The 26,130-nt window shown below is 40.0% G+C and overlaps 6 protein-coding genes across 14 annotated transcripts in view; 2 read left to right on the plus strand and 4 right to left on the minus strand.

The window, feature by feature from the left end:
* elmo1 (engulfment and cell motility 1 (ced-12 homolog, C. elegans)) overlaps positions 1–2,603 on the plus strand; it is a 61,029-nt gene extending 58,426 nt beyond the window's left edge. For all 5 annotated transcript variants that reach the window (XM_079570674.1, XM_079570673.1, XM_079570675.1 and 2 more), the window contains 2 exons: positions 681–758; positions 1,390–2,603. In XM_079570674.1, coding sequence (XP_079426800.1) covers positions 681–758; positions 1,390–1,590 — 279 coding nt within the window. In that variant the 3' untranslated portion in view covers positions 1,591–2,603. The remainder of the gene's footprint in view (positions 1–680; positions 759–1,389) is intronic.
* Positions 2,604–5,793: 3,190 nt separating this feature from the next.
* Positions 5,794–12,710, minus strand: pex1 (peroxisomal biogenesis factor 1). The gene is made up of 24 exons (XM_079570610.1): positions 12,503–12,710; positions 12,123–12,269; positions 11,949–12,032; positions 11,747–11,861; positions 11,020–11,657; positions 10,782–10,901; positions 10,601–10,718; positions 10,403–10,509; positions 10,244–10,329; positions 10,016–10,148; positions 9,781–9,877; positions 9,544–9,714; positions 9,320–9,474; positions 9,027–9,213; positions 8,781–8,947; positions 8,546–8,680; positions 8,409–8,473; positions 8,189–8,331; positions 8,010–8,113; positions 7,712–7,888; positions 7,205–7,447; positions 6,960–7,136; positions 6,438–6,565; positions 5,794–6,245 (listed from the first exon to the last, which is right to left on the minus strand). Exons 1-24 carry the CDS (start codon positions 12,608–12,610, stop codon positions 6,167–6,169), a joined length of 3,684 nt encoding a protein of 1,227 aa, XP_079426736.1. The 5' UTR covers positions 12,611–12,710; the 3' UTR covers positions 5,794–6,166.
* A 103-nt stretch (positions 12,711–12,813) lies between these two features.
* On the plus strand, positions 12,814–14,988 carry rbm48 (RNA binding motif protein 48). The gene is made up of 5 exons (XM_079570611.1): positions 12,814–12,973; positions 13,549–13,739; positions 13,807–13,952; positions 14,105–14,646; positions 14,728–14,988. Exons 1-5 carry the CDS (start codon positions 12,845–12,847, stop codon positions 14,788–14,790), a joined length of 1,071 nt encoding a protein of 356 aa, XP_079426737.1. The 5' UTR covers positions 12,814–12,844; the 3' UTR covers positions 14,791–14,988.
* clxn (calaxin) lies at positions 14,786–16,084 on the minus strand. Of its 4 annotated transcripts, none has more exons than XM_079570615.1 (6): positions 15,821–16,084; positions 15,582–15,681; positions 15,406–15,510; positions 15,181–15,332; positions 14,984–15,088; positions 14,786–14,902 (listed from the first exon to the last, which is right to left on the minus strand). In XM_079570615.1, exons 2-6 carry the CDS (start codon positions 15,628–15,630, stop codon positions 14,852–14,854), a joined length of 462 nt encoding a protein of 153 aa, XP_079426741.1. In that variant the 5' UTR covers positions 15,631–15,681; positions 15,821–16,084; the 3' UTR covers positions 14,786–14,851. The 4 variants fall into 4 exon arrangements, with proteins under 4 accessions (XP_079426741.1, XP_079426739.1, XP_079426738.1 ...); XM_079570613.1 differs by having other exon boundaries at positions 15,582–15,740; XM_079570612.1 differs by having other exon boundaries at positions 15,582–15,743.
* Positions 16,085–16,277: 193 nt separating this feature from the next.
* Positions 16,278–22,612, minus strand: sytl1 (synaptotagmin-like 1). Of its 2 annotated transcripts, none has more exons than XM_079571111.1 (15): positions 22,455–22,612; positions 21,596–21,726; positions 21,095–21,246; positions 20,865–20,988; positions 20,732–20,777; positions 19,851–19,881; positions 19,732–19,775; positions 19,126–19,242; positions 18,842–19,008; positions 18,662–18,764; positions 18,079–18,240; positions 17,679–17,757; positions 17,493–17,592; positions 17,073–17,278; positions 16,278–16,659 (listed from the first exon to the last, which is right to left on the minus strand). In XM_079571111.1, the coding sequence occupies exons 3-15, from the start codon at positions 21,216–21,218 to the stop codon at positions 16,511–16,513; spliced, it is 1,452 nt and encodes a 483-aa protein (XP_079427237.1). In that variant the 5' UTR covers positions 21,219–21,246; positions 21,596–21,726; positions 22,455–22,612; the 3' UTR covers positions 16,278–16,510. The 2 variants fall into 2 exon arrangements, with proteins under 2 accessions (XP_079427237.1, XP_079427236.1); XM_079571110.1 differs by having other exon boundaries at positions 21,586–21,726.
* A 1,192-nt stretch (positions 22,613–23,804) lies between these two features.
* cd164l2 (CD164 sialomucin-like 2) overlaps positions 23,805–26,130 on the minus strand; it is a 3,467-nt gene continuing 1,141 nt past the window's right edge. The window contains exons 3-6 of the mRNA XM_079571112.1: positions 25,511–25,603; positions 25,403–25,438; positions 25,058–25,217; positions 23,805–24,000 (exon numbers count right to left, since the gene is read on the minus strand). Of these exons, the coding sequence (XP_079427238.1) occupies positions 23,982–24,000; positions 25,058–25,217; positions 25,403–25,438; positions 25,511–25,603 (308 nt within the window). The 3' untranslated portion in view covers positions 23,805–23,981. The remainder of the gene's footprint in view (positions 24,001–25,057; positions 25,218–25,402; positions 25,439–25,510; positions 25,604–26,130) is intronic.

Genomic DNA, 26,130 nt, shown 5'->3' on the forward strand with positions numbered 1-26,130 from the left:
GTCATTACTTTACCGTGTCTTGTTGTGTATAATTATACTCTCCAAGGTCGTCCTCTCCATCCCATTTAAGACCTCGGGAACTGTTTGCCGCGGCACAGATGCAGTGACCTGTGCCAGCTGCTCCTTTGTCCTTTTATTGTTTCTTCGCAAAGTCATGGCTGACATTTATGGTCGCGGTAGTTTGCATATTCTCGAGCATGAACTTATGCTCATGCAAGTTTAATGTTGCTATTATGATGTGGCAGTGAGAAGACAAAGACGGTATGTTCATGAATAATGCAGGGAAGGAAAGGAGAAAGCACTTAGAGGTTTTAAAAACACAACAAAGTAAATAGAAGACATAGGGCCACTTCCTTAAAAAGAAGACACGTGCACGTACAGTACAGTAAAAGTTGCTGTGGGGTAATTAGAAGTAAGTCAAGCTAAAAATGAAACTTAGTTTGTTGAAAGATGGTTACACCATATTTTTGAACACACTAAGCTAATATCATTTGTTTTATGTGCACATCAAATCTCCTTCCTTTTGTACGCTTGTTTTTAGAGCTCCCTGTGCTGATGCATCTGTGACTTGCCATCTCAAACAGATGGTGACCGCACAGCTGAGGGAGACCACTTAGCATCAATGTAGTATAAATCTTAACCTTTTTATTTTCTCTCTCACCCTGCTGTTCCCTCCACAGGAAGTGCTAGAGCTGGCCTTCTCCGTCCTCTACGAGTCCGACGAGTATTTAAACTTTATCGCTCCAGACAAGCATGAGGTAAGTCCGGACTTCTTTTGTTTGTCAGACCTGGTAAAGCCAGTGTACTCGGTAATCAAAATATGCCAAGTTAGCGAAGATGAATTAGTTGGAAATCAAAGTTTGTTAAAGTCACACTTGCAGAACATTCCAGGCTTTATGTCACTAGGTCACAAGAGCGACAAAACTAATATATATAAAAACATGCTCCTCATGATCGGCTACTTGTGCGATGAGTTATCAAAAATCCTGCTCCCAGAAAGCGTACAAGCCGGGTCTGAGGAGAGGCGAGCCCAATCACAGTAATGACTGTCCCCCCCCCTTATATTTGAAAGCCTTTCTGAAATGTTGTGCCATGGGGCGGCTACAAGAACTTTTACAGGATATGGGCCAACTGTGCCAGCTCTTTGTCGTACAGGAATTTTCCTTCGTAGACAAAAGTGAGCTTAAGCTGTTCAAGTCAGGAGAATAGACAGTTAACTGGGCTGGAAGATCTTTAGTTCCTGATGGTGTGTCTTAGGTAAGAGGCAAAACGGCCACAACACTTAAGGAACCCAGTCCAAATGACGGCTTAAGAGCTTTAGTCTGCTGCATAAACGCCGACTCTTTTCAATTCCAAACCTTTTTTTGTCTTTTCTTTGTTTGGCGACAGTACTGCGTATGGACTGATGGTCTGAACGCCCTGCTGGGTAAAGAAATGGCCAGCGACTACACCAAATCCGACATGGAAACCCTGCTGTCGATGGAGATGAAGCTCCGCCTACTGGACCTAGAGAACATCCAGATCCCTGAAGCCCCGCCCCCGATTCCCAAAGAACCTAGCAATTATGACTTCGTTTACGACTGTAACTAGACGATTTCCAACCACCGCGGGGGGCACCGTCTCCTCTCACTGGACCCTTACCCCACCCACTGGAACAAAACTCAATTCTACTTCTGAACTGAACTGTGAGTGAAATGATGGACTATTTGAAGTGAGAAAACGGTGCGTTTCATGGCTCTCCCTGCACTTAAAATGGAAGTCGATGGTTGGACATAGACTTCAGGTTGCCATAGCAAGGAGAACCAACCAGGAAGTATTAGTTTGTCCTTTTACACGCACCTGTGCTCCCTCTGTTCCGACCTTTCCAAAATGGCCGCCGTCGTTTTCGCTCGTTGTAGATAAACCGGTAGAGTTTTTTGCTTCCTATTTGTCCTTTTTATGTTTTGAGTTTTATTATTTTTTTCCTCAGGGCTTTTTTGTGTGGAGGAAGCAGGAAGTTACAAGTAAAGAGTCCTCTTGAGCAGTATTTGCCTCCCACATTTTCACTTTGAGTATTTTGTGGCAGCTTGGTCTATCCGCTCTGCGCTGCTTCACACACTCGCTGAAGACTGTTACAAACACACATAAACGGATCCCCCGTCTGCACTCCGATACTAAATACAAAGCCCTTTTTTTTTCCTGAATCTAATGGTATTATTCCACATCAGTGCTATTGTTGCATATTACTCCCACCCACAGACAGACCCACGCACCCATGTTTTCGCTCCTCATCCAATCATCTTTGTTGTAATCACTGCTGTACACAGCACTCCTAAGCAATATTATAATTTTGTTTATCATTTGTAGGAAGTGATTTGAAAACGTGAATTTGCCAAGTCAAGAGAAGTTGTCTTAACTTTGTGTGTTTTCTGGACTATATGGCCACAAATTGACTGAAAGTCTTATGTATTTTTTAATTTAAAACAAATCATGGTTGTATTTCTAGTATAATTTATATATTTTCGGCCCGTTCCTATTTAATACCTTCAGATGTTTGTTTTTTTTCTTTAGGGTTTTTCAAAGCTCCTCAAACTGCTGTTTACATTAAAGATTTAGGAACTGTACATTTGTCTGTTTCTCTTTCATTCATGCATTATAGGGTTAAAGTGGATGACTTTGTGCTTTGGGGCAGTGTTATTCAATCAGGGGAACAGGGACCCGATTCATGTTTTTGGCAGTGTTGCAAATTAATTTAAAATTGTAATCTATTCTATATTAGTAGATGCAGTTTTAAACATGTAATATGTTTGTATTACATATTACTGTTTACACTACTTCGAGTTACTTCTGAGTTACTTTTGGCAAAATATAAACTGATAATAGTAATAATGCCACAATCAAAGATTTCCTTTTGCTTTACTTTCCCCCATTCTCTCGTGTTTTGTTTTTTGTTTCAGCTGGATTTGGCATGATGCATTTTATTTGGGGTTTATACTTTTGGGGTTCATACTTTTAAATTCACTTTTAACTGGAGTTACTCGAATTGTAATGACTAATATATTACCATATTTTGTGTAAGTAATATGTTATATTCCTAATTACTGAGAAAAGTCATATATTTTTGTAATTCATTACCTTTGTATTATGTTACCCCCAACACTGGTTATTGAGTCTGTAAGCGCTACTCACATGCCCCCAAATATTTAGGATGTTCTCAAAAAAGTGAAGTTGGGGCCCAATGTAGACCTAAACCAGACCTTTATTAATTGGTCACTCTATCAAACATATATATTATTATATATTCTATACATAATTTATTGGACGATTGTTTCGATTTTCGACGATGCCCCTGATTGCAATTAACAGAACACTCCCAAGTAATGACTGTCATGCATTCTTATACCTTATAGGGCTGTGTGTGGGCATCCATATTTAATGTATATTGGAGAAAAGACGCAAAGCTGGGTACTGAAAAAGGGCTATTTTTAGCACTTGATTCCCCGCGGTCCTTGGTGCTCTGTGCGTGTTTGCGAGAGACAGAAGGAGAGGAGACTTGACTGGCCTCATTACAACTTGTGCTAGACTTCATGTGGAGTGCGTGACAGCCGCCCGAGGGCAGCAGCTCCTCCTCGTCCACCACACGGTAATCACATCATATAGAGACTCCTCGCCGCTATGTGCAGAGCATTCCTGCACCGCTACATTTGCTGTTCCATCAGCTCTCATTACGGTTCACTCGGAGTGTCACTTATACCTCTTCATACACATCACTCACCCTCAAATATCATCCAAAATTAGCACAAATTGACAATGAAAACTTAACTTGTCAAATCTGAATAGTTTTTCATTTTCAGTTTTACTAGAATGTCACTTTTCATCCACATCAGATGACAGTATCCAGCAGCATATTACATTCAGGCACCATTCATTGCAAGGTCATTTCCATTTTTTTTGCCGGAGGTCTGCACTTGCCATGTATGAAATTGTTTTTTATTAATTCTCTTTTAAAATCATTTAAATATCTGTGTTGCAATTGCAGAAATGTTATTCTCGTATTTGGTCAGGACAAACAGACGAGACTCATGCACATAAACACGCCATGCTGGATTGTAGCCATTTGGCAAGTGGCAAGTCAGGTAAAGTGTCTTGCCCACAGACACAACAGCATTATGCAACGGAGCTAAACCTCTGCCCCTTTAGATCCATGGATGAATGCCTCTCTGAGCCACTACGTCCTGCAGGGCCTGGAATCTCCTCTGTTGTACAGGCTCCATTGCCGAAAGATGTTATTGACAAAATGTCATTGTCCTTGAATAAACAGCAAACTGAGTGTGAAGAAATGTTGGGAGAAGAGTCACAGACCAACAGTGTGCCAGGTTTTTTCCACCGTCATTTGTATTAAATTCCAATGGCAGCCTGCTCTGTCTGAGTCTTATTACTGAAGACATTTGTCCAGTATAGCACTAGAACTCCGAGACTAATGCAACACTGCTGCTATCGATGGGGCTGATCTATAACCACTTGTACATTTGTATTCACAAGACCTAATGGCAACAGACAGCAATGGGAGAACAGAGGACACCTCGTATCTGAGGTTCGTACATTATTGTAGGGCTGGGCAAAAACACAAACTACATATTTGTTCAATGATTTTATTGTAATATTAATCAATCTCAGTTTTCAATTAAATGCTTTCAAATTAAAAATGATTCATAAACTTTGACATGGTTTTGAATAAACCTCACCTCACACTGAACAGAAAATTAATGCTTTCCACTCCACTAATATTTACACAAAAGTCTTCCACTGTACTTCAAACACCCAAACAGGTGCTGCTACTGCCACAGAACCCCAACATTAAAAAGCCCCATGATAATTGAGAAACAAAGTGGAGGTTTGTTAAAAGTTTCCCAAGCCCTACATTAATGACATTAAATGACCTAATCCCCAAACATGAGCTTCTGACTTTGTGGTCAAGTCTCCTGCTATGAAGATGCTGAAGAGGAACGGCAGGTAGGATGATGGTAAAGAAAGGGATACCTGATTTTTTAAACAATGAGCCTTAAAGGTTTTGTATTGTGATTCGATCTTCTAACAACAAACCTCTCCTCATTTGAACAGTGTTGAAACACCTATGGTAAAGTTCATATTGTTTCTCACAGACTCCTCAGACGGCACTATGTGGGACTGACACTGAACTGAGCCAAATCCAGCACAGTATAAGCGGCTATATTTACCACTGGAGGAGCAGCCCATTCCAGTGTGTAGGACGACTGCAAAGTATGGTCAAGAAAAGGGAGAAAAACACTGCAGTCATTTGAAGACCCACCTCCTGGACACTGCACCCAATCTTGGATCAGTTCCTACACACCCACAGTAAAGTAATGCATCTAAATTTAAACTTTAATCTGAATTGAATGTTTGCACAGGCCCATTAGCTTTGTTTACTTTCATTAGCAGAGACAAGACATCTGTTCTGCCTTTACTTCCTCTGTTCTTAGTAAACAATGATAAACAGCAGTTGTGTCTTGCTAAATTGTGTTTAACATCTCTAAGCTCAATGAAATGATGATGCAGCACTAAGTTGGGAAAGGTATTTCATTACAAGGTTTACATGGGTAACAGCAAGTCAAATTTTGTGCTTTTTAATGCCCAAATACAACATTTCAATGCCACAAACGCACATTAAAGTTCTTAAGATTTGCAAATATTCCATCAAACTGCAGAGAACTGAGGGAAATTTCAATACTGAAAAGTAAATGGGACAGAAACTTTTGAGCAAGAAATGGGACACAGTTTCAGCCAATACTGCTGTTGTATGTGTCATCCAATTTAATCTCTGCAGTAATAAATTAAAGAACTACTGCTGCAGAACTTTTAATAAATCATATGCTTGTTTCCTTTCACTCTGGCTCCCTCTACTGGCAACAGGTAAAACGTGTAAAAAAAAAAATCAGTGGTTGGGCCAAATCTTGTAAGGCAAGAAATATTTTAATTACTTGAAAATATAAAAATTAATTTACAAGTTTAATTTACATTATATACAGTAATTACACCAAATGCCCAGTTAACACATTCATTGCTCTTAACCTGTACATTCACAGTTATAGCTTCTTAAATCTTAATTCATTTACTTATATTACAGATAAATTAAAAAGCCTTCTATGCGAGTAGTATGTTGATTTTTTTAAGCTAAAGTTACCCGATGGCCTGGTTTCAATGTTGGCAGTGGCTTTGCATCTCCAGAACCATCAAAGGATTCATACCTGCACAAAAATAAACACAATATATCAATGCACTGCAGTGAAATGTGTTCAGGATGCCCAGACAACACTGACAGAATGATTCACTTTAAACCTGACCATGATTTATAAATATCGTAGAGAGAAACCAGATTCAACATGATCCATTAATTATCCCAATATTGACGAAAGTAACAAGTAAAAGCAGACACTTACAGTTTCGAGTATCTGCTCCAGTCGGCTCTGCTCAGTGATGGTTTGGTTGTAGCTCGAGCAGATTTGATATGAGCCTGAGAAAGAAGCAGAACGGGCTGGTTCGACGGTGAAGGCGCCTGGAAACTCTCCTACAGACAAAGAGAAATCACAAAGAGTTCATTTTCATACCTATGGCCCATGTTTAATATACAGCAGTATTTGCAGTCATTTAACTTTGCCAAAAATGTATTAATGATGTTAAAATGTTGTATATAGGTTTAGAACAATTAAAGATTAGAACAAGTAAAAGACTGTTCTTTAAGCATTTATCTCTGTTTTTTTTTTTATAGATATAATGATTCTACAATTTTTGAGTGATATATTTAATGAAATCTAAAACAAATTACTTCAAATCTTTTTTTTTTCTTTCTGTTAAAATGGTTAAAAATGCACGTAACATACTAAATAGATAAACCCACTTTTCCACATTACTGTCACGGTTCAGGCCTTGAAAATATGATTCAAAACCAGAGGAGAACTGACCTTCCTGTAATTCTTTTTGATAATAAATATGTCTTGGGTGAGTTCCTCCAGTTGCTCTGGGCTTAGCTCCGCACAGCTGCTGTGCAGGGAGGGCATGTACAGAGGAGGGAGATCACATGCACATGTAGCTGTCAGATCCTGGCTTTCTGAGACAGGGGCTGAGAGACACCTGGGGTTCTAAAATGAAAGTAATAGAAAATCAAAAAATTGCAGCTAATTGTTAGTGCGAGATAAAGTGAACTTACACTGAGCACGAGCTCTGGTGAGTATCCCAGCTCAGACTCATATGAACTCCCAAAATAGAGTCTCCAAACATTGCCACAGTTTTCTTCATAAGCAACGAGATCACTCGATTCCAGTAAAACCATAGACTGCTCCAGAGCTAGGCCCACGTCTCCCTCCCCAACAGAGTCCTCAGACCCACTACTGTGATTTGGGAAGATCATTGATGAAAGGCTCATCTCACTCTCTGAACCAGAGGCAATATCCTGTTCATGCAAAAGACAGGAAACAACACATCATGAGCGTATGCCTTTGAAACAAAATTATTTGGTCAAAATCATACAGCAATATCACTGACATAAATGTGCAATTCTCTAAATGTTTTTACTCAAGCTGAATTACTTGTAATCAATAACCATTTTAAAGTTTAATGAATTCCAAATACTGTGGGAATTGCTTTTGCAACACTGTTACACAGTACAATAACAGTACAATAATCTCCAACAGTGTTGTTATTTTCAGAAATGTACCTGTGGCGGACTGGTCCTGATGCTGGAGTGGACGGCCTCCAGCTGGGCATTGTAGAGCAGAGCTTTCAGGTCAGCTCCAGTGAACTGCTCTGTGGCTGCTGCCAGCTGCTCCAGGTCCACATCTGCTGCCAGAGAGAGGCCAGAGCTCAAGGCCTGAAGGATCTCCAGACGAGCCTCCTGCATTCACAATAATTCAATTTCACCATTACTGCAGCTTTAAACCCAACAATATTATATATATATATATTGAGGAATCTTTGGATATTGAATAGTACATGTGAATGTTTAATGAACAAACCAGATCAGGTGGAGGACAATAGAGAGATTTGTCCAGTCGCCCAGGTCTCAACAGGGCTGGATCAATCAAATCTGGACGGCTAGTCGCAGCAAGAACATACACACCTACACAAACACAAGCTGCTCAACTCACTTTTTCTGTGAAATGTTGGATGAGTCTGTAAGTGACTGTGCACAAACCCTGTAGACCCTCCACTCCGTCCAGCTGAGTGAGGAGCTGATTGACCACGCGGTCAGTGACCCCAGTGCTGTCGTGGCCTCTTCTCGGAGCCAAAGAGTCAAACTCATCAAAAAACAGCACACACGGCTTTGCGGCTTGAGCTCTGCAATCAAATTCATACAATCAGACAGGGAAATGAGTTATTAATTACAGCAGAATGAGAGAAGAGAGTCAACTCACTTCTGAAAGACATCTCGGACACCCTGTTCACTGGCTCCAATGTATTTGCTCAGGAGTTCAGGACCCTGGAAAGATGGCTCTGTGTCAACTCAGCATAACAAATAGGACAACTCTCCTGCCAGTCGCTTGTCATTTACCTTGATGCTGATGAAGTTCATTCCACTGTCCTTGGCTACAGCCCTGACCAGCAAAGTTTTCCCTGTCCCTGGAGCTCCATACAGAAGTACTCCTGAACGATGGCGGATCGGGAGTTTGGAGAATAGAATAGGATACTACAGAAAACACAATTATAGATAAATTACACAAAATAACAGAGTACAACATGCAAGTATTATGAATGCAAGCGATCCTGTATTGCTTTATGTTATTAACCTTAGCAGGGAGCATTATGGTATCCATTAACTGTTGCCGCACATCTTTCAGTCCTCCAACTCGGTCAAGTCCAGCTCCACTGGGGGAGTGCAGCTCTACCTCCCAAAGTGAGGGAGGAGTGAACCCTTTCAGAGCCTCAGAAAAATCTTCTAGAGATAGCAGACCATCTAAAATTGGAAATTGGGAGGGTCACCATGATATACAGTACATAATCAAATTAATAACTTTTACAGAACTTGTTTTTACCTTGGTGGTCACCGTGTTTATGTATAGTACTAGCATGAATGGCGCGCTCTAGGAGCAGTGCTAGATCTTGAGGGGTATAGCCCTCAGTCAGTTTAGCAACCGCTCCAAAATTAAGAGTTTGAACAGTTTCCTCAGACAAGAAACCTTTTCTTAAAATAAGGCAACGCAAAATATCTGCTCTTTGACTCTGAAAACACAAATATTAGGAAACATCAAGTATTTTACACAGCTTATCAACACGATTATACCTGCTCATATAATACGAATATTGTTTTTTATTTCTAAACAATTACCTGATCTGGAGGCTCAATGTGTGAAAAACTTTGGAAGAAGTGAGATCCTTGCTCCTTGATGAGTGAAGGGTGGAGGGAGTGCTCACTCTGACTAGTTATTATTAGACTGACAAGACTTGAATGCACAATCACATTATCCACTACATCTTTGAGACCTGAGGCACAGACAATGTCATGTAACTCCAACAAGTGTCTCTACCCTCATTACAGTAAACAAATCTTACTCTGTGCGATGTGCTGTTGTAGCAGAGCCTCGGGGCCGTGCTCATGCTCCGCTGTGGATGGCGCTCCTGTTATTTGATCCAAGTCATCAAGAAGAACCACTGAGGGCTGTTTCCACTCCGCCTGCTCAAACACATCCTGCAGCAACTGCCTCACTGTTTCTGCCCTTTTCCCTGAAAGATATTACAACAAACTTTAATATGGTTCCCTCTACTGACGTACTCAATGTGATTTTGTACCTTGTAATTTTTTACAGTCCAATATCTCCACATGTGCGTCAAGATCTTCACCAACTTTTTTGCATAGTGCTCGAGCAAAACTACTTTTACCAAATCCCTAAAAGCGTTATTTTGAAAAATATCACAAGAAATATTTAAGGGCCAATACAAGCAATGACAATGCAAGCAATGTTTTTAAAAAGTAACTATTAAAAAGCAATGCAAGTCATGACATTATTGCTAATAACTGTGTCACCTTTTCTCCAGTGATAAGCAGAGCTCCTCCTTGAAGACCCTGTGTTGAGGATCCAAGTTCTTGCGAAATGGGTCCTGCCAGAAGACTGTGGGAGATGAACTCAAAGGATTTTTTACTAAGTTCATCAATGCCTCTATTCGAAAAGACAAAAACAAACAAAATGTTTAGTTATAGACACACAACACAAGTTCACAGAGTATTAACTACAACAACTACAAAAATGCTTACCCAAGACTGTTGAGATCAGGAAGCTCCACTTTGATTATTTTGTCCAAATTTCTCTCAGCTGCCTCAGCTAATGTATCTCTTTTTATCTATGAATATATTGATTAAAAATGTATTAAAACACAGAACAGAGTGAAATAAAAAATAAAAAGCTTGATTCACTTGTATGTCTTCATTTTTGAGGAGTGTGGCTGCAAGAACAAAGAGTTGATCTGTGGGATCATTTGCTGGCTCTGGCTTCAGCACAGTCAAAGCAAACTGTAGTTTGGCTGCAAGTAAAACACAGAGAGAGAAATGGTGTATTGCTAATGTACACAAGTAATAAGTCAGAAGTAAAGGTAATAAGTAATATTTGTTCACCTTCTGCCCCATGTAGCAGGATGGTGCCAGTGCGTGCAGTCAGGCAGGCTAAAGGTTCATGACTCTGAGTGTGGAGCCATTCGAGGAACACCGTCTGCAGCTCCTCATCATCTTCTGACTACAGGGATAATGATTGAATATTGAAATAAGAATAAAGGTTTCATTTTTACCTATTACTCACCATTGGTATTAATGGCTGTAACTGAATCATAGCAGCTACTTTAACAGCAGATTTTACAGGTCTTATTCTCACTGCTGAATGTGGGACAATGTTCATTTTAGTGGCCAGCAGCTCTGGGATCTGGAAAGAAGATTAAATATCTTTTTAGTTTAGCACAACCAATTATGTTTCAGAAAAGAAAAAAAAACAACCATGAATGAAACAATATAATAATAACAATAATAGTACAATAACTTACCCAAACCTTCCCACTGTGGATTGACCCTTTAATAGGACTTTTGCTGTGCATGAACTTCTCACGGCACACAACCTTCACAACTATGTCTTCCTCTTCTTTCGCTGTCTCCACTCTGCCTGAACCTGCAGTAGTCTTTAGGCCACCTTTCTTGTCATTCAAAGCTTGTTTAGCCTTGTCCTTGACGTCTCTGGGGAAGTGAACTTTAGAGAGCACTCCGTACGTGATCTGTGACTGACCTCCAGAATTACCAGCATTAGGTCCATGGTTTAGAGGAAATACATGCACTACGTCAGCTGCCAAGTGGCTTATAGTGCACAGAGAGTCTGGAGGTGCCCCACACACTCTGAAGACAGAATCTGAGATGACTGCGGGGATTTCCGGGACTGAGGGGAGCTCTTTCACTGGCCCCGTTAGCATGTACCGCAGAAAGCTTTTCAGATCAGCTATTCCTCCCCACTGGTGGCTGGGCTGTACTGCAGAAGAACAGACGTCTGTTTTTTGGGAACCTTCATTTTGTTGATTCTTGTTCACTTTTAACGGTGAACCCCCAATGTTAATGTTGGGGCGGCTCTTGGGGGACACAATGAGTTCTGTAAACTGCTCCAGTCGACCAAATGGCACAGAGGGCAGGAATGATGCTGCAATTAAAACAAAAATGAACGAGGATAGTTACATTCTCTTTTCTACACGATAGTAACACACTGATGACATGATAATATGAGATCACCTATTTGGATGTAAATAGCTGTGTGATTGTCCACCCAAACGGGGAACACAGCATTCTGGAAGACAACTCGTATCTGATCGAGCAGCTGTGTCTCTAGCGCAGCACTGTGAAGCTCCTGGAGGAAGGATATAGGGGAGAAGAAATTAAACATACATAGTGGTTTATGCCATAGATTACAAAATTCTGCACTGTAGCTACCAACCAAGATCTCCCAGTCATCGAAGGAGACTGGCTCCACAAACACTTGATGCACCGATGAAACCTGGCGACACGGCTTTATGAAACCCTGTTGACCCAACACAGTCATAAGTACTAAAATCAGAACCCCCAAATACAAGATTAAGTGGCATAAGAGCATATTATGTGGTAATCTTACTGGCTCTCCATCTTCCAAGCCCAACCTTTCTCCCAGTTGGCGACACAGCTCAACTCTTTGGGTTTCATTGTTGGAGGTATTTCTATTATATGTCCAGCTGAGAAAAACTGAAGAGCCACTTCCCCAGGATAACTCCAAGGCCTGATTCTGCACCAAATTAAATAATAGTATTTTGTAGACAATGACAAAATCACACAAAAAATATAATTAAACACACAAGTTTCATTTGCAGGGTTTAGTTGTATGACACATTTACTACAGAGACAGCATAGGGTATGTCAGACGCAATACATGCAATACAACCCGCTGTAATTAATAACACACTTCATGATAATGTAGACATTGATCAGTTCAGTCATGCAAAGCTAAGCTATTCTTACCTCGTTCAGTGACAAATGTGTAACTAACTTCGAAGGCAGGTGAAGAAAACAGTTTTTTGTGTTGCTGAAGGTAACAGTGACGGGGTGGATGCCCTGGTTAGAAAACATTGCTCGGACATTGCCTTTACACCATAATAAAGTTTACACGCCGTTCAGCTAACAAAATCCGTGTATTCTTCGATTGATTTGGTCTGCCTGCGAACAGCTAGACCTAAACAATCAACCTGGAGGAGGATTACTTCAAAATAAAAGGTTTTGCTTTATACATATTAAACAAGAGAACGGCGTTTAATGGTTCAGGCTCTTATTCTGAAAATACGCATATCTACTTCCAAAACAAAGATGGCGGCTTCTGTCAACAACAAATCCAACTGTTGGAAGGCTCCTGAAGTATTAAAACACCATGAACAGCGCAAAATGTGTATTTCTCGACCGAAATATAGAGATGGAAGAAAGTCTAAAGCCGTTAAGGTATGTTAAGTAAATGTGCAGAATATATTTTGAAGGAATCACGGGCTCCCGCCTCCAGAGAGCCAAGCTGATGGCTTCTTCACCTTTTGCTTTTCAAGTATTATTGTATCTAATAGGGCTGAACGATATTGACAAAATTTCATATCTCGATATTCATGCCAGATATCTCGATATCGATACGATACAACCATGGGTTACGTGAAAACTAAGCATTTTTCAGAAAAATAAAATCATAATACAAAAGAGTGCAGTTATATTGATGAAAATCTATATCGTTGATATCTTGCTTTTTCGATTTTAATGTTTTGAAATGTTCATATCTCGATAAAAACACGATAACAATATATTTTTCTTTTCCAATATTGATATCTTGAATGTTCATATCTCGATTTCGATACGATAACGATATATCTTTCAGCCCTAGTATCTAATAAATCGCACTTGACAATTTCACTGTTTAAAACTGTGTCAGTGAAATTGAAGTCGGATATATTTACGTATTTTTCAGACGGTCTCTCTGTGCGGTCTGTATCCGTGTACTTAAAGTGACTGATCTACAATCACACTTCTCTCAGGTCTATACCATTAATTTGGAGTCTCGGTACGTGATGGTTCAGGGAGTACCAGCAATCGGTGTGATGAACGAGCTGATCCAGTTGTGTGCTCTATACGGGACAGTGGAGGAGTACAGACCTCTGGACGAGTATCCTGCCGAGGAGTTCACTGAAGTCTACCTGGTCAAATTTCAGAGACTCACGAGTGCCAGGTACCAAATTTAAGTTAATTCTCTGCTTTGTCTTTGGTCACATGTTTGAAATGTATTCTCATTTTAGAGCAGCAAAGCGACGCATGGATGAGAAGAGTTTCTATGGAGGTGTTCTTCATGTGTGCTACGTCCCAGAATATGAGACTGTGGAGGACACCAGACAAAAGCTGCTTGACAGAAAGCAATACATAATGAGGACGCTACACTTTATCGGTATGTGATTTATTTCATTTAGCTTAAAGTGGTTAAGAAGAAATGCTGAACAGTTTTATACTTAACAATGAATAGTTGCACAAAATAAATGACTGCAGGCAGGTATACAAACATTTTAGGTTTTAATACTTTGCTTTGTTTTTCTTTCAAAGCAAGAGAAAAAAGACAAATGGAAGATATGACCCCAGAGCCCTCTTCATCAAATATAAAGCAATCAGCCCCAAAGGCAACCACCTCCAAACTTTTAACCCCTGTTAGTGACAAAAACGACTCTTCTCCTCATCAGTACTATGGTTTTCCCTTGCTTCCCCGACCTCCCCGGGAATATGAATATCCTGGATACGGTCATCATGGAAGTTTACCAACTGAGGATAAAATGGGGACGTTACATAATGCTATTATTGTTGATCAAAGTCAGCCTGGAGAGCAGAAGACGACCAGCCACAACACACATTCAAACAAATATAACGACCAACCACTATCCCTTCAACCTCCTGTGAGATTTCTACCACGGACAACACAACTGGAGAAAAGAAAACTAGTAGCAGCAGACGAAACTGAGCCATTCTTAAAAGATGACACTTGTCAAAGTGAAGTGCTTATTGGACCAAAGTTACCAGAGCCACCTAAAATAGATATGGAGGATGACTCACTAAACACAACCATGAAGAGGATCAGGGGCACAATGAAACAGGTATTTAATGTTTTAATAAAAAATAATCCTAATAATAATTTATGATTAAGAGGAAAACAGCTTAACATCTGTGTGTCACAGGTGGAATTGGTCTCTGAAGTCAAGCCAGTGGAGAAAAAGGTGAAGCCGCGACGGAGGATTTGATTTGCTGATGAAGTAGTTGTAATTTGTCTGTTTCCATGTGAGCTTCACAAAAAAATGTTCATTACTGTTCTTCCTCTTCCTTAAAAACATGCTCTTCAAAGGTATAAATGGCCTGAAGGACGAGAACACAATAATACAACGATATTTTGGATATTTGGTCACATTAATTAAATCATCAGCATATGGAACATACGGTTAAATCTGGAAGGCATGGTCCAAATGCCTCGAGTAACAGGTTCTCTTCTTTCACTGCTGTGACAAAATCTATTAAAGATAATTTTCCATCATGGTCGTGATCCTGGAGAGAGGAACAGACTAGAAAACTGTTGTACAATAAAGTATAAGTAAAATTTGTCATAAAACTTTTTGGAAAGGTAATTGGTATCTGACCATTTTCTTTAGTGTTATTTCTACCAGGTCCTTTATTCCCTCATCTGGGTCTTCCTCATTGGGCTGACTTGTGAGACTGTTCTTCAGCAAATGAAACATCTCATCTCTGGAGATGTAGCCATCATTATTTAAATCATAGACAGTAAAACAGTCTGCACGAAGTGCAGATAAAAGATGGATCAGACCAGTTTCATGTGTTCATTTAGTGCCAATATTAAAACTTACATTTTATTTTTTCATCAAATGTCCCTCGAAGAAACACAGACAGGCCAGCAATCCACTCTTTAACACTCAAGAAGCCGTCATTGTCTTTGTCAAAGGTTCTGAAAACTGCATCATACAAACGAGTCAATATTGAACTTTAGATCCACCTTAGGCTGGATCAAACATAGTATTAGTACCTCCATCCATGATCATGTCGTCTGTGATGTTAAACTCATGATGGAGCATACTTCTGAACTTTCCCCTGTCCAGTCCCGGCACAGCTTTCCCGTGTGCACTCTGTTCCCCCAAGAGTAAATAAAACTCTCGTATGAGACATTCAATCTCCACTTTGTTGACTGCTTTTACGTAAATAAGGGTGAAACGTGAGTGAAAATACAGTTTGCAAGCAATTAAAATACAGACCGTGGATACTCACAGTTCTCCACGTGTTTACACATTTTGTCTGTAATGCTCTCCATAAGCTTTCGATTGATAGCAGACATTTTAATGCTTTTCAATTTGTAGATGCAGCAATTAAATCCGTCCTTTGAAGTCTGATGTTTGATCGTTGTTACCATAGCAGCTGCGCAATTCTCTGGGACATGTGCGCATCCTGCGCAGGGTAAGCTGCGCCTTGAAACCATGTATCTGATGCATGCTATACAAAGCTCACTTTCTTGCATTTGATCAGAATAAAACATGGATCTATAAAACGCATGGCTTACTTCTTTTCTTCTTCCTCACGTTTGTCTAACGTGTCTGAGCCAAAGGCTTTTATTTTTATGCACTAGGCACAATTAAACGCTACGCGACTCCATCTGCTGGACAAATTTATAACACCAATTTAAGAATTAGTCAAGACAAAATACTATGCAAAACATTTTAGCCTTATTTATTAAAATACTCTTTCTGTTTACATGATTTAAAGTCATCTTGTTTTAGTAAACATACACACATTTACATTTTGTTTAATGTAATTAGGACAGTCTTACAAAAACAGTTCAAATGCATCTACAAACCAAATCAAGTTATTTATAATATTGCAACTCCACTTTGTGCCTACTTTATCTGTAAATATATAAATGAATAGACTTTATTGAGTTATTGTTTCAGATGTTTGAATATGTTATATTTCCTTCATCCGCTTTTGTAGATCAGTCCTGATGGGCAGAGTGGCATCAATCCAATGGTTTGGGTTATCGATGAGAGAGTTCCACAGATTTATCTCGTCCGCTGTAGAGTCCGTCCAGGGAACAGGATCGCCGTAACTCAGGCCTTTATATAAAAAATAATTATGATGATAATTAACTCAACAATTTTTCTAATAACTGCTAAGTAATGGATAAACAGCAAAAATATGTTTTACAATTGTTGTACCCTTTCCCTCTGCTACACAGAAAAAATCCAATATTTTTATATAAAATGAGTCAGCAAAGAATATGAGATCTCTAAAGTAATTCCACTAAGCTAAGGGAAAGTAAGACAGTTGTGACTACGTATACAATACATTTCACACTGGGTGCCAAGAAAGGACCTGGCTTGAATAACATGGCCATCTGAAATGCTTGAAATGCCTACAGTGAACTCTGATGCACCATCTCAAAATACTAACCATGCATTAATCAATACCACGGTATCACAACGGTACCAAGCACAATGCAGTTATAAAGCTTGCTTAATGTTCTCACCGGTTCCACAGCTCAGTCGAATCCCACCCAGAATATGCGTCTTCAAGCCCTCGCGCTGCCACACAGTGAGTTCAGCACAGGCCTCTTTCAGGTCACTGGTCTGAAAGCCATCATACACCATTGTGTGGTTGAAGGTCGGGCTGATGGCGTGCTTCACAATACGAGTCTTCTGACCACTCTGACGACTCGCATCGGGAAGGATGTAGCTTATAAAAAACAAAAACAGAAAACATTCTAAATTTGTGTGCAAAGAGATGTTAAAGTCTGCTCATGTGAACTGTATCCAAATGATTAATGATGGTTCAAGGAAAGAACAATGCCCCAGTCATGTTATCCGCTGACTGGAATTAGAATTACTATTGCAAGACGTACACTAAACTTGGGAGTAAATCATTTGGTAATAATAGGAAACACACATACCATCTAACAAAGGAGTTCAGGGGACCCCCTTTATTGGACAAAAGACCTTGAGCCTCTCTCAGCCAAATGTGCAGTTCTCCCGTCAGAGGCAGACCACCACCTTCCCAAAAAGGAAATACGATTTTAATTCGATATACAACAGTGATACAGACAAAAACATTTTAGTCGTGGTTGTCTCCTTCTCACCCTCAAATCCTTCAGGGATAAACTTGATGGATAACATGATCATTCCTCGGCTGCTCAGGGCATCTGGACTCAAGTGAACCTTTGTTGAAAGGACGGGTTAAAAAAAGATGGCAACAGAAAAACAGACAAGGTGAAATAGGAAATTAAGCAGAAGTGAGTGTAATGGAATTATCTTTGTTACGTAAAGGCTCAATTTAAATTCACAGCATGTCTTCCTCTCCGTCAGCTCTCCCCAAATCACACTTCGCTAATCTTGTGTCTGTTCAAACTGCTACTACATACAGTACAACCTAAAAATAAGAGGCAAATACTGACTCATGTTCAGTTGGGAAATACATCAAGGACTAGTGTGAAAAAGAGGTCAACGATTTCATTTAAGATTGATACAGGGCTGACTAACCCTTGGCTGTAGATCCTGCCACAGTGGCTGAGTAAAGGTCCAGTCCCAGTCGCCCAAAGCCAGCTCCACTTCTCCCAAAAACACATTTCTCCCCAGAGGCTCAGCGTGCCATACAGATAGATTTAATGTCCGGCTGCGCAGCTCCCCAACACGCAGTTTGTACTGTGAGATAAAGAGTGAAATTGCTCTGAAATGTACAAATGATTTCATAAACAACTTTTACGAGAAACTAATAACTTGTGCAGCTCTTCACAAATATTGTCTATAATCCACATTATGGCTGAAAAAGCAACAACATAAGCAAATTGCAAAGACTGCAATTATTAAGGCAGTACAATATCCTTTGCAAACAATTTCCTGTCTTGTTGGGGTTTTATTATAGTGTGGCCAGCTATTATTGGAGGCTAGGGTAGTTTAACTATGTATAAAACCTCTAAACTTTAGAATTGCGGTTTTAGATGTTAGATATGTTCTGAAATGCATGCAATATTTCCTTTAGTTTAGCAGTTCTCTAAAATGTGTCATGCTGTACCAATACTAGTTGAAAATGTCAAGCCCTGAGACTCATGATCTAGTATCTTACTCTGAGCATCTGGTCATAGACAGGATTTAGAGTCTTTTTCTTCACGGACGTTTTCTTCTTGCTCTGACTTGACATGTCCGGCAGGAGATAGGTTTTTACATATCTGGGGAGTGAGAAAGAACATCGTGTGAAGTTGGCTGACCTCCGCGTCACTTTTGACAGACACATTTTGACACTCACGGGTCCGAGCGGTTCTTTCGTGCTGCAGCGATGTCCTCACAGCGGTGGATTTTGATTTGCAGCTCCTCCCTCTGCGTGTCGTAGACCAGGGAGAACTGAATCCGGCCCCTCACCTCCACCACGTCGAAGTCTCCAGAGCTGAACAAACTCATCATGCTGCCACTCAGCTAAAACGCACGTACCACAGTGATCAGTGCCTGCGTCAGTGTCCCGGGCTGAGTCATCTTTGCGTCGTGAGTAGAACGACCCAGGGCGTGTGTGAGTGTCTTTGTGAGTGCGTGTACCGTGTAGCTGGAGTGCAGGCTGCCGGCAGAGCTGCTAGTTTTTGAAGATGCTGGGTCCATATCATTCAGGCTGCTACCAATGGAGTCACTGTCCTCGTCATGGGTGCCAACGTTGCTCTAATGCAAAAATATAGTAAATAAAGTAAATTCACGACATGGTAAGCCTTTTAGGTGACCATTGAGTTATAGTAGAGAGGGGGTTGGATGATTTTAGACTCCAGATTTATTCTTTATAACAGTAAAATAACCACAGGTGTTCGCAACCCCCACATGACTAGTTTTCATTCAAACTACATGGCAAATATGCCTCCCATATGATCTGGAAACCCCCTCAAATTATCTCACAACCCCCATGTGAGTCCGGAGAACAAAGGATTTGGAGAATAGTGGCTTGAAAACCACTGTGGCTACAGATTTTACATTTCTAAAGGCAATAACTACGACCAAAAACAAAGAGAGAAAAGAACATCTGAAAATGTAGGCAATCGGGACAATATTTTTTAATATACTGTATAATATTTCAATATCCATAAAAATGGACTTCACAAACAGAAAATCACCCATATGCAATAATTCAGTGACAACTTGTGTTTAAATGTGCCTCACCTCAGGTTCCTCTGTGTGGCTTCCATTACTTATCCGCTCATGCTCTAAAGCACAAGAAAAGAACATAGTTCATGTCTAGTGCAAGCGATTTTGTTATATAGAAATTAACCATAAAATACCTTTGGACAATGCTGTACTATCATGTCTGATCTGGAAAGAAAATTATAGATTTCAATAAAAAGTTACCAAAACTAAAGGTGGGTAAATGTAGGTATGCAGGGCTTGACATTTAGGTTTTTTTGCTAACTGGCCACTGTGGCTAATTTTTTTCAAATATTACTGGTCACCAAATTGAATAAGTTGAATTTTTTTTATATATTTTAAAATCATAAAACCTACATGGTTATGAAGGACATGTTGGCTATACAGTTTTACATAGGTTAAAATACAGCAAAAGATAGAGCCTTTTCTGTGGCAGCGCCCCGACTGTGGAACAGTCTTCCTGTATCCGTCAGGTCCTCTCAGTCTGTTGGACAGTTCAAGACCAGACTGAAAACACACATCTTCTCCCTGGCCTTCAATACTAGCTAGTCGAGTTTATCTTGGTCTGTTACCTTTTATCTTTTATTTCTATTTCTATATGCAAAATTGTTATTGTGAAGCTCTTTGGTCAACTGAAGTTGTTTTTAAATGTGCTATACGAATAAACTTGACTTGAATTGAATTGAATTGACAATACAGCAAAAGCACATGTGCCACTTCGGGATTAGATGCCATAGATCCTTTCATAGTGTATACTTGGGTGTACGGAGTAGTAGCCGTTCAAACCTTCAAAAGCTTCAAACCTCTGGAGGGGGAACTTTAAATTTCACTGTGTCACTCCTCACTTGCAATCTTACAGACCATCACTTTAATGTCAAGCCCAAATATGTGGACATCTAATTAACATGAAGCATTTTGCTTTTCTTTGGGAACAACTTAATAGTTTTTTGCATTTTCTTTATATCATTTTTTTTGCAAATAAATGAGAGTTAATTATATATGAAAAAAAAACACAGACCTTTTCATTTCTGGGTGATGGTATGGCTTTCGAGGTTTCTTGGTTCCTAAAAACATAAACAAAAGGTAGGTAGGTACTTAAAGTTACACCCTTTATCTTGTGACACAGTTGTTCAAGACGTTCCCACACAAACCTGGTCGTGATTTTGCCTTTAATCCCTTTGAGACCATTGACAGGTGGTGTGTTCTTGTTTTGCGGGGACAATGCAGTGACCTCAGTTTCCCCATTGAACAGCCCAGGAAGCGGCACATCTGTTACTATAGCAACAACCACACAAGCATCACTGGGAAATCCCTCCATTAATGAAAACCAGTCTGCAATCACAGAGAGGGATTTGCGCATTAGCGTGTTGGTAAACCTCACCTTTGTTTTTGGGCTTTCGGAGGCGCATGGATGCATGGACAAGATCACAGCCCAAGGTCCGATTGTCGTGGCGCTTGCTGCGCTCCTCACTAAACCAGGTGCCTGATAAAGAGCGCAGATGCATTGGATCAGTTCCTCTCTCCTGGAGGTTCCTGCAGAGAATAAACAAGACAATATTTAACAGATGTTTTCTATTGACAGATTATTTTGCAACTTACTATACAGTGATTTTTACACCGATCTTGCAGAAATATTGTACAATTGTCCTTAAAACAGGGATCTCCAACCAGTAGTTCGGGAGTTTCCAGTAGCTCCAGCCCAAATATTTTCTACACACTGGGAGCCAGCCATGTTGAAATATTGTGTTGGACTGTGACATAGGTTACATACTGCTTTTAAAGGTAGATTCACAGACAATATTTCCCCATAATATCAATACATACTAATGCAATACACTAAAGCCCTTCAATGATAAAGTAGTCACCTCTGACCTTACACGACCTTCATCCAGGTGCCGCAACTCCAGGTCTCGCTGTAACACCTTGAGAATGGCTGACTGCTCCTCTTCTGTCAAGTGGCTCAGGTCCAGAGAGCCGTCTGAGTCCATCTCCATCTCAGACATAGGAGTTCAGCTACAGCCATAAATACACAGATTATCAATTTATTGAATTGTCAAATATGTATGTTGTTGTATTACCACGTTCAGTTTGTAGACATCTAAAAATGTTAATAAATGTGGTTAAAACTGCCCTCCAGCTGAATACATAAGCTGGTGGTTTATCACGTGTTTAAATCTCCATCCCTGAACTAAATTAAATTTCAAATAGCTGTCGTCCTTGCCAGCAGTCATAAATTATGAAGCTGTAATGTAAAGCTCCAATGTGCATTTAACAACACCACGCTAATGCTATGTTAATAAGTTGTGTTTGCTGAGTGACTGCCTTGAGGTCAATTTACGCATGCGCAAAAAGCTCTCCAGTTATTATTTGATAAACAATCGACGTGAATTGTGGGTTTTTTGACATGACTATATGGCAACATATAATTAACTTATTTTAATTCCTGTAGAACCAAAAGGTTTGCACATTTGGGGAAGCACAATGCACACAATCCTGTTAACATAAGGTAAGATGTTTTTTCTTCACCACACGCATCTTAAACTATAAATTGTCGACAGATAGGCCACACTAGCGGGTTCGTGTCTAGCTTGTCACAGCCAGTGACTTTTCCACATCATAAACACCGCGAGAGTTGACACCTGTCCCAACTTTTTCTTATGAACTCACTTTACACAAAAGTTGTTGTTTTTAATTCGATGATTACTACAAAAGCTTGATACGCCAAAATTAACGTGCATTACCTGCGGTTTAGAGATTCTTAAGTCCATCCGTGAAAACTGTGTAAAAGTGTAAAGTAGAGGACCGCACCGTGTGCTCGGTTTGTGTGTGTGCTGTCTGTGCTGTTGGAGTAGCTGAGGACACGCCCTCTCAGAGAGACGCACTGGCCCCGGGGCCTGCGCGCACAGGCGGAACAAACAGAGCAGCACCGTGTTTGCTCCAGTGTGTGATAAGAGCGTCACACGCGGATGTTTCACCAGTCTCAGGGTGGAGGTGGGATAAATGAGTGTGTGGTTGTCCACACCTGCTAAACATACACATAGCACTGTTTGCTTGTGCACTTTATTTTGCCTGAGGATGATTCCTCTATTGAAAACACTCTGCAACCACTTCTTGCACCTCCATGCTTAATGAGTGTGCTGGCCTTGCAGTGTTTGTGTGTGAATGGGTTTCAGAGGGGGCCAGACTTGTATTGAGTCCTGGTCTTTGTCAACACACTTGGATGGGAGCCACCAGGCTGTTGAATAGGGAGCTTCATTTGAGCCCAGGCCTATTGAGGGTCCTGGCAAACACTGATCCAGTGCATCCAACAATGTTCCCTCAATACTTCCATGGGCAGAGCTGCTCCTAAGAAATGATCCAGCTAAAGATCCATAGTTCTCAAACTTATTTTTTTCTCAAAAGGAAAGGATTTTTTTCTGCACTAACTACGTTAAAAAAGGACGTTAAGCCTTCAAAATCTGTTCTTTTACTCAAATAACAATTCCATGTGTTACTACAATATTTGGGAACTCATTTATTTACTCAAAGTGATAGAATTCTTAATCCATAAATACAGCATGCCAGCACAATAAAGACACTTTTTTTTTTGTATAGTGTTACACAAAAGACACAAACAACATGCAATTTTAACCAGAAACAACACATCAATGCCTCTACATATTGGCAGCATCCGAAATTGCCTAAGTATTTTTGGGGGCCAGGTGAAGCTTCTGTACAAATGTTAGGCCAAAATTCGGTATTCTTCTCTCCAAACACAGCAGCATCTTTTAATTTAGAATAATTCATCGATCAGAAGGCTGGTTACAACCAGTAACCAGTGGTATTGTTTTTTCAATGATACCAGAAACATTAAAATTAGGATTTGGGCAATATTGCTGGGAGGCTGACAATATCGAATAATTCAAGGGCACTTTACAACAAGCAGGGAAGTGCAGATGGAGCTTCTGTACACACAGCTACAGTTGGATGGAGGAACTAGTTTAAACTTTATAATTGGTCAATTTAAAAAGAAAATGATCATATTATATATTGTGCAGAAAATAACCAAACTGACATAGTGCACTCACACAGACTATACTTCTAATTATACAATGTTTCCACAGATGTTCTTATTTAATTGTTTTTAACAGATAAAGCCTGCAGGGTTTCACATGGGACCAAACCAAATATCACAGCAGGCAAAATAGGGAAGTAACGTCGTCACAACTTGATGAGTCACAGCTTTCCTGATCTCTGTCCGTCCTCTTTGCCCTTCGTCGGTTTACTGCTCACTGTGGCGGCTGGTCACTGTGAGAAATCAGACATGCACAGAGGATGTGAGCAGAATTACAGAATGAAAGTAGGAGCAGAAGGATGCCGATTGCTTTTGGTTACTTGTGTTTGAAACAGTTCATATTATCAGCCACCAGAGGATGCTACTAATCCAACAGGCGTCCATTCTGCTCACTGAATGTCATGCAAGTCTACATCTCTGTCTTTTGAAAACACTCAAAGGTCATAGGTCCAGACAATGAGAGTACCATTAAGATTTTGTATCAGAAATTCTATAATGCACGTTTTTGACGCATGGTGCTTAATGGGATAGCGCTGAAGAAAGTTAAAAAGATTGGGCTAGCTAGTAATGTCACAATTGAAATGTCAAACTCAATTTCAATGCTAAAGAAAAACCTCAATATCTATTTTGATATCGCAATGCAAAACAATCTGATTTTAAAACATTGATGACACAGTGTCTGTGTTTTTTACCATATCTATAGTAATTATTAATCTAATTGTATAGAATTTAATGCAACTTTCAACTCAAAACTAAAGGAGTTTCTTTCCCTCTGAAAAAAATCAACAAACTCATTCTAAAAGTCTGTATAAATGGTCAAACTGTAGCGTTGCAATGTTTTTGTCCATTTACAGAATCAATTGCTTAATTGATTACCTAGGTTAGGGTTAAGGCTAAGGCATACTTTCATTCACTGCATTTGACCCATCCTCACCGCTAACTCACATCACTCATCAAAGAAGTCCATCAAATTTAGGAAGATCATTCTACTTTATGGTTTTACATAATAATGCAGGAGGCTAGAGGCACTGAAAAAATGTCAGGTTCTGTTATTGTAATAAGTACAGTAAATGTAAAGGTATGAGCACTAGCATTGCATGTTGTGTAAAACAGAACAGCTTTAAAACATGCAGGTCTACCAGCTCATAAAGAGACTAAATATATTGCATATGGCAGAATTTCTCAAACATGACTGAAACAGAACACAACCCTAGATGTGTTTTTTTGATTCTGGAACAACTTAACAGCGTGAGTTTGGTATTATATGAGCCCTGTGAAGGTCAAACTTACATAGTTTCATAGTTGCCCTTCTCTTTTGAGCCCAGGAAGCGCATTGCAAAGAAGCCGCCGGCCTGGACACACAGCACCAGTATGATGCCCCCGATGAAGCTGGACATGTCGAACTTGGCCTGGGAGAACTGAGGAGGAGGCTTGGTGCTGCTTTCACTGCCTGCAGACACGCATCATTATTCATGATGAGCAGGTTGAGATATCTGTGTTAATGGCACTTGCATGCGTGGGATGTTACTGGCAGCGCTGAGTAGGCCTATATAAGTGAGTGAGGGGCTGTGGGGAATTAGCCTTTACAGGAACAACATACGCACAAAAGATGGGGCCCCAAAGTGTGTCGTTTACCTGCGTCATTTCCAGCTTCAGCAAATGTCTCCACCACTGTGACAGGAAGAATAGAGTTGATTAAATTCTACACCTATTGATGGCTGTGGTATTAGCTGAAGTTACTACCTGAGCACAGTTCTGCAACTCTGGTCCAGCTACAGTTTCTCCCATCATCTACCGCATCTCCTCCATCCTTCATACATGCACCAACGTCATTATCTAAGTGAGGACAGAAACATTAGCATAGCAATGTTAATAGCTTGGATTTGTGTCACACTTTCTAAACTTGAAGCACAGCATTGTATTATTTACTCAGTCATTTCCCATACTCGATAGTAAGCTATACCACAGCTGTACTGGGGTAGACTGACGGAAAAAGCCTGACCACCACTAACCACTCGCACACCCACACCCCCACACGCACCATATTTATGCATGCATAGGCAAGGTGAGAGAAGAGTCTTACTTAGTGAAACAAAGACAGAATGCACCCGTCCAATGTTTTAAACCTTTGGCTTGAATGAATTTGCATTTATCCCATGGCTAATACCGTCACATTTAAATGGTAAATGGTAAATGGTAGCACAGGCATAGTTGTATTTCCATTGTATTATTTTGTGATGTGTTTAACTTCTACAAAACCTGCAGAAATATAAATTTAGAACATGCCTAAAACTATATTAGACATGCAAATAATGAATCTAAAAATCTAAAATGTACATTTCAAATCTATAGCTTTCAAATCT

This window comes from Gobius niger (assembly GCF_951799975.1).
Source record: "Gobius niger genome assembly, chromosome: 14".
NCBI lineage: Eukaryota > Metazoa > Chordata > Actinopteri > Gobiiformes > Gobiidae > Gobius > Gobius niger.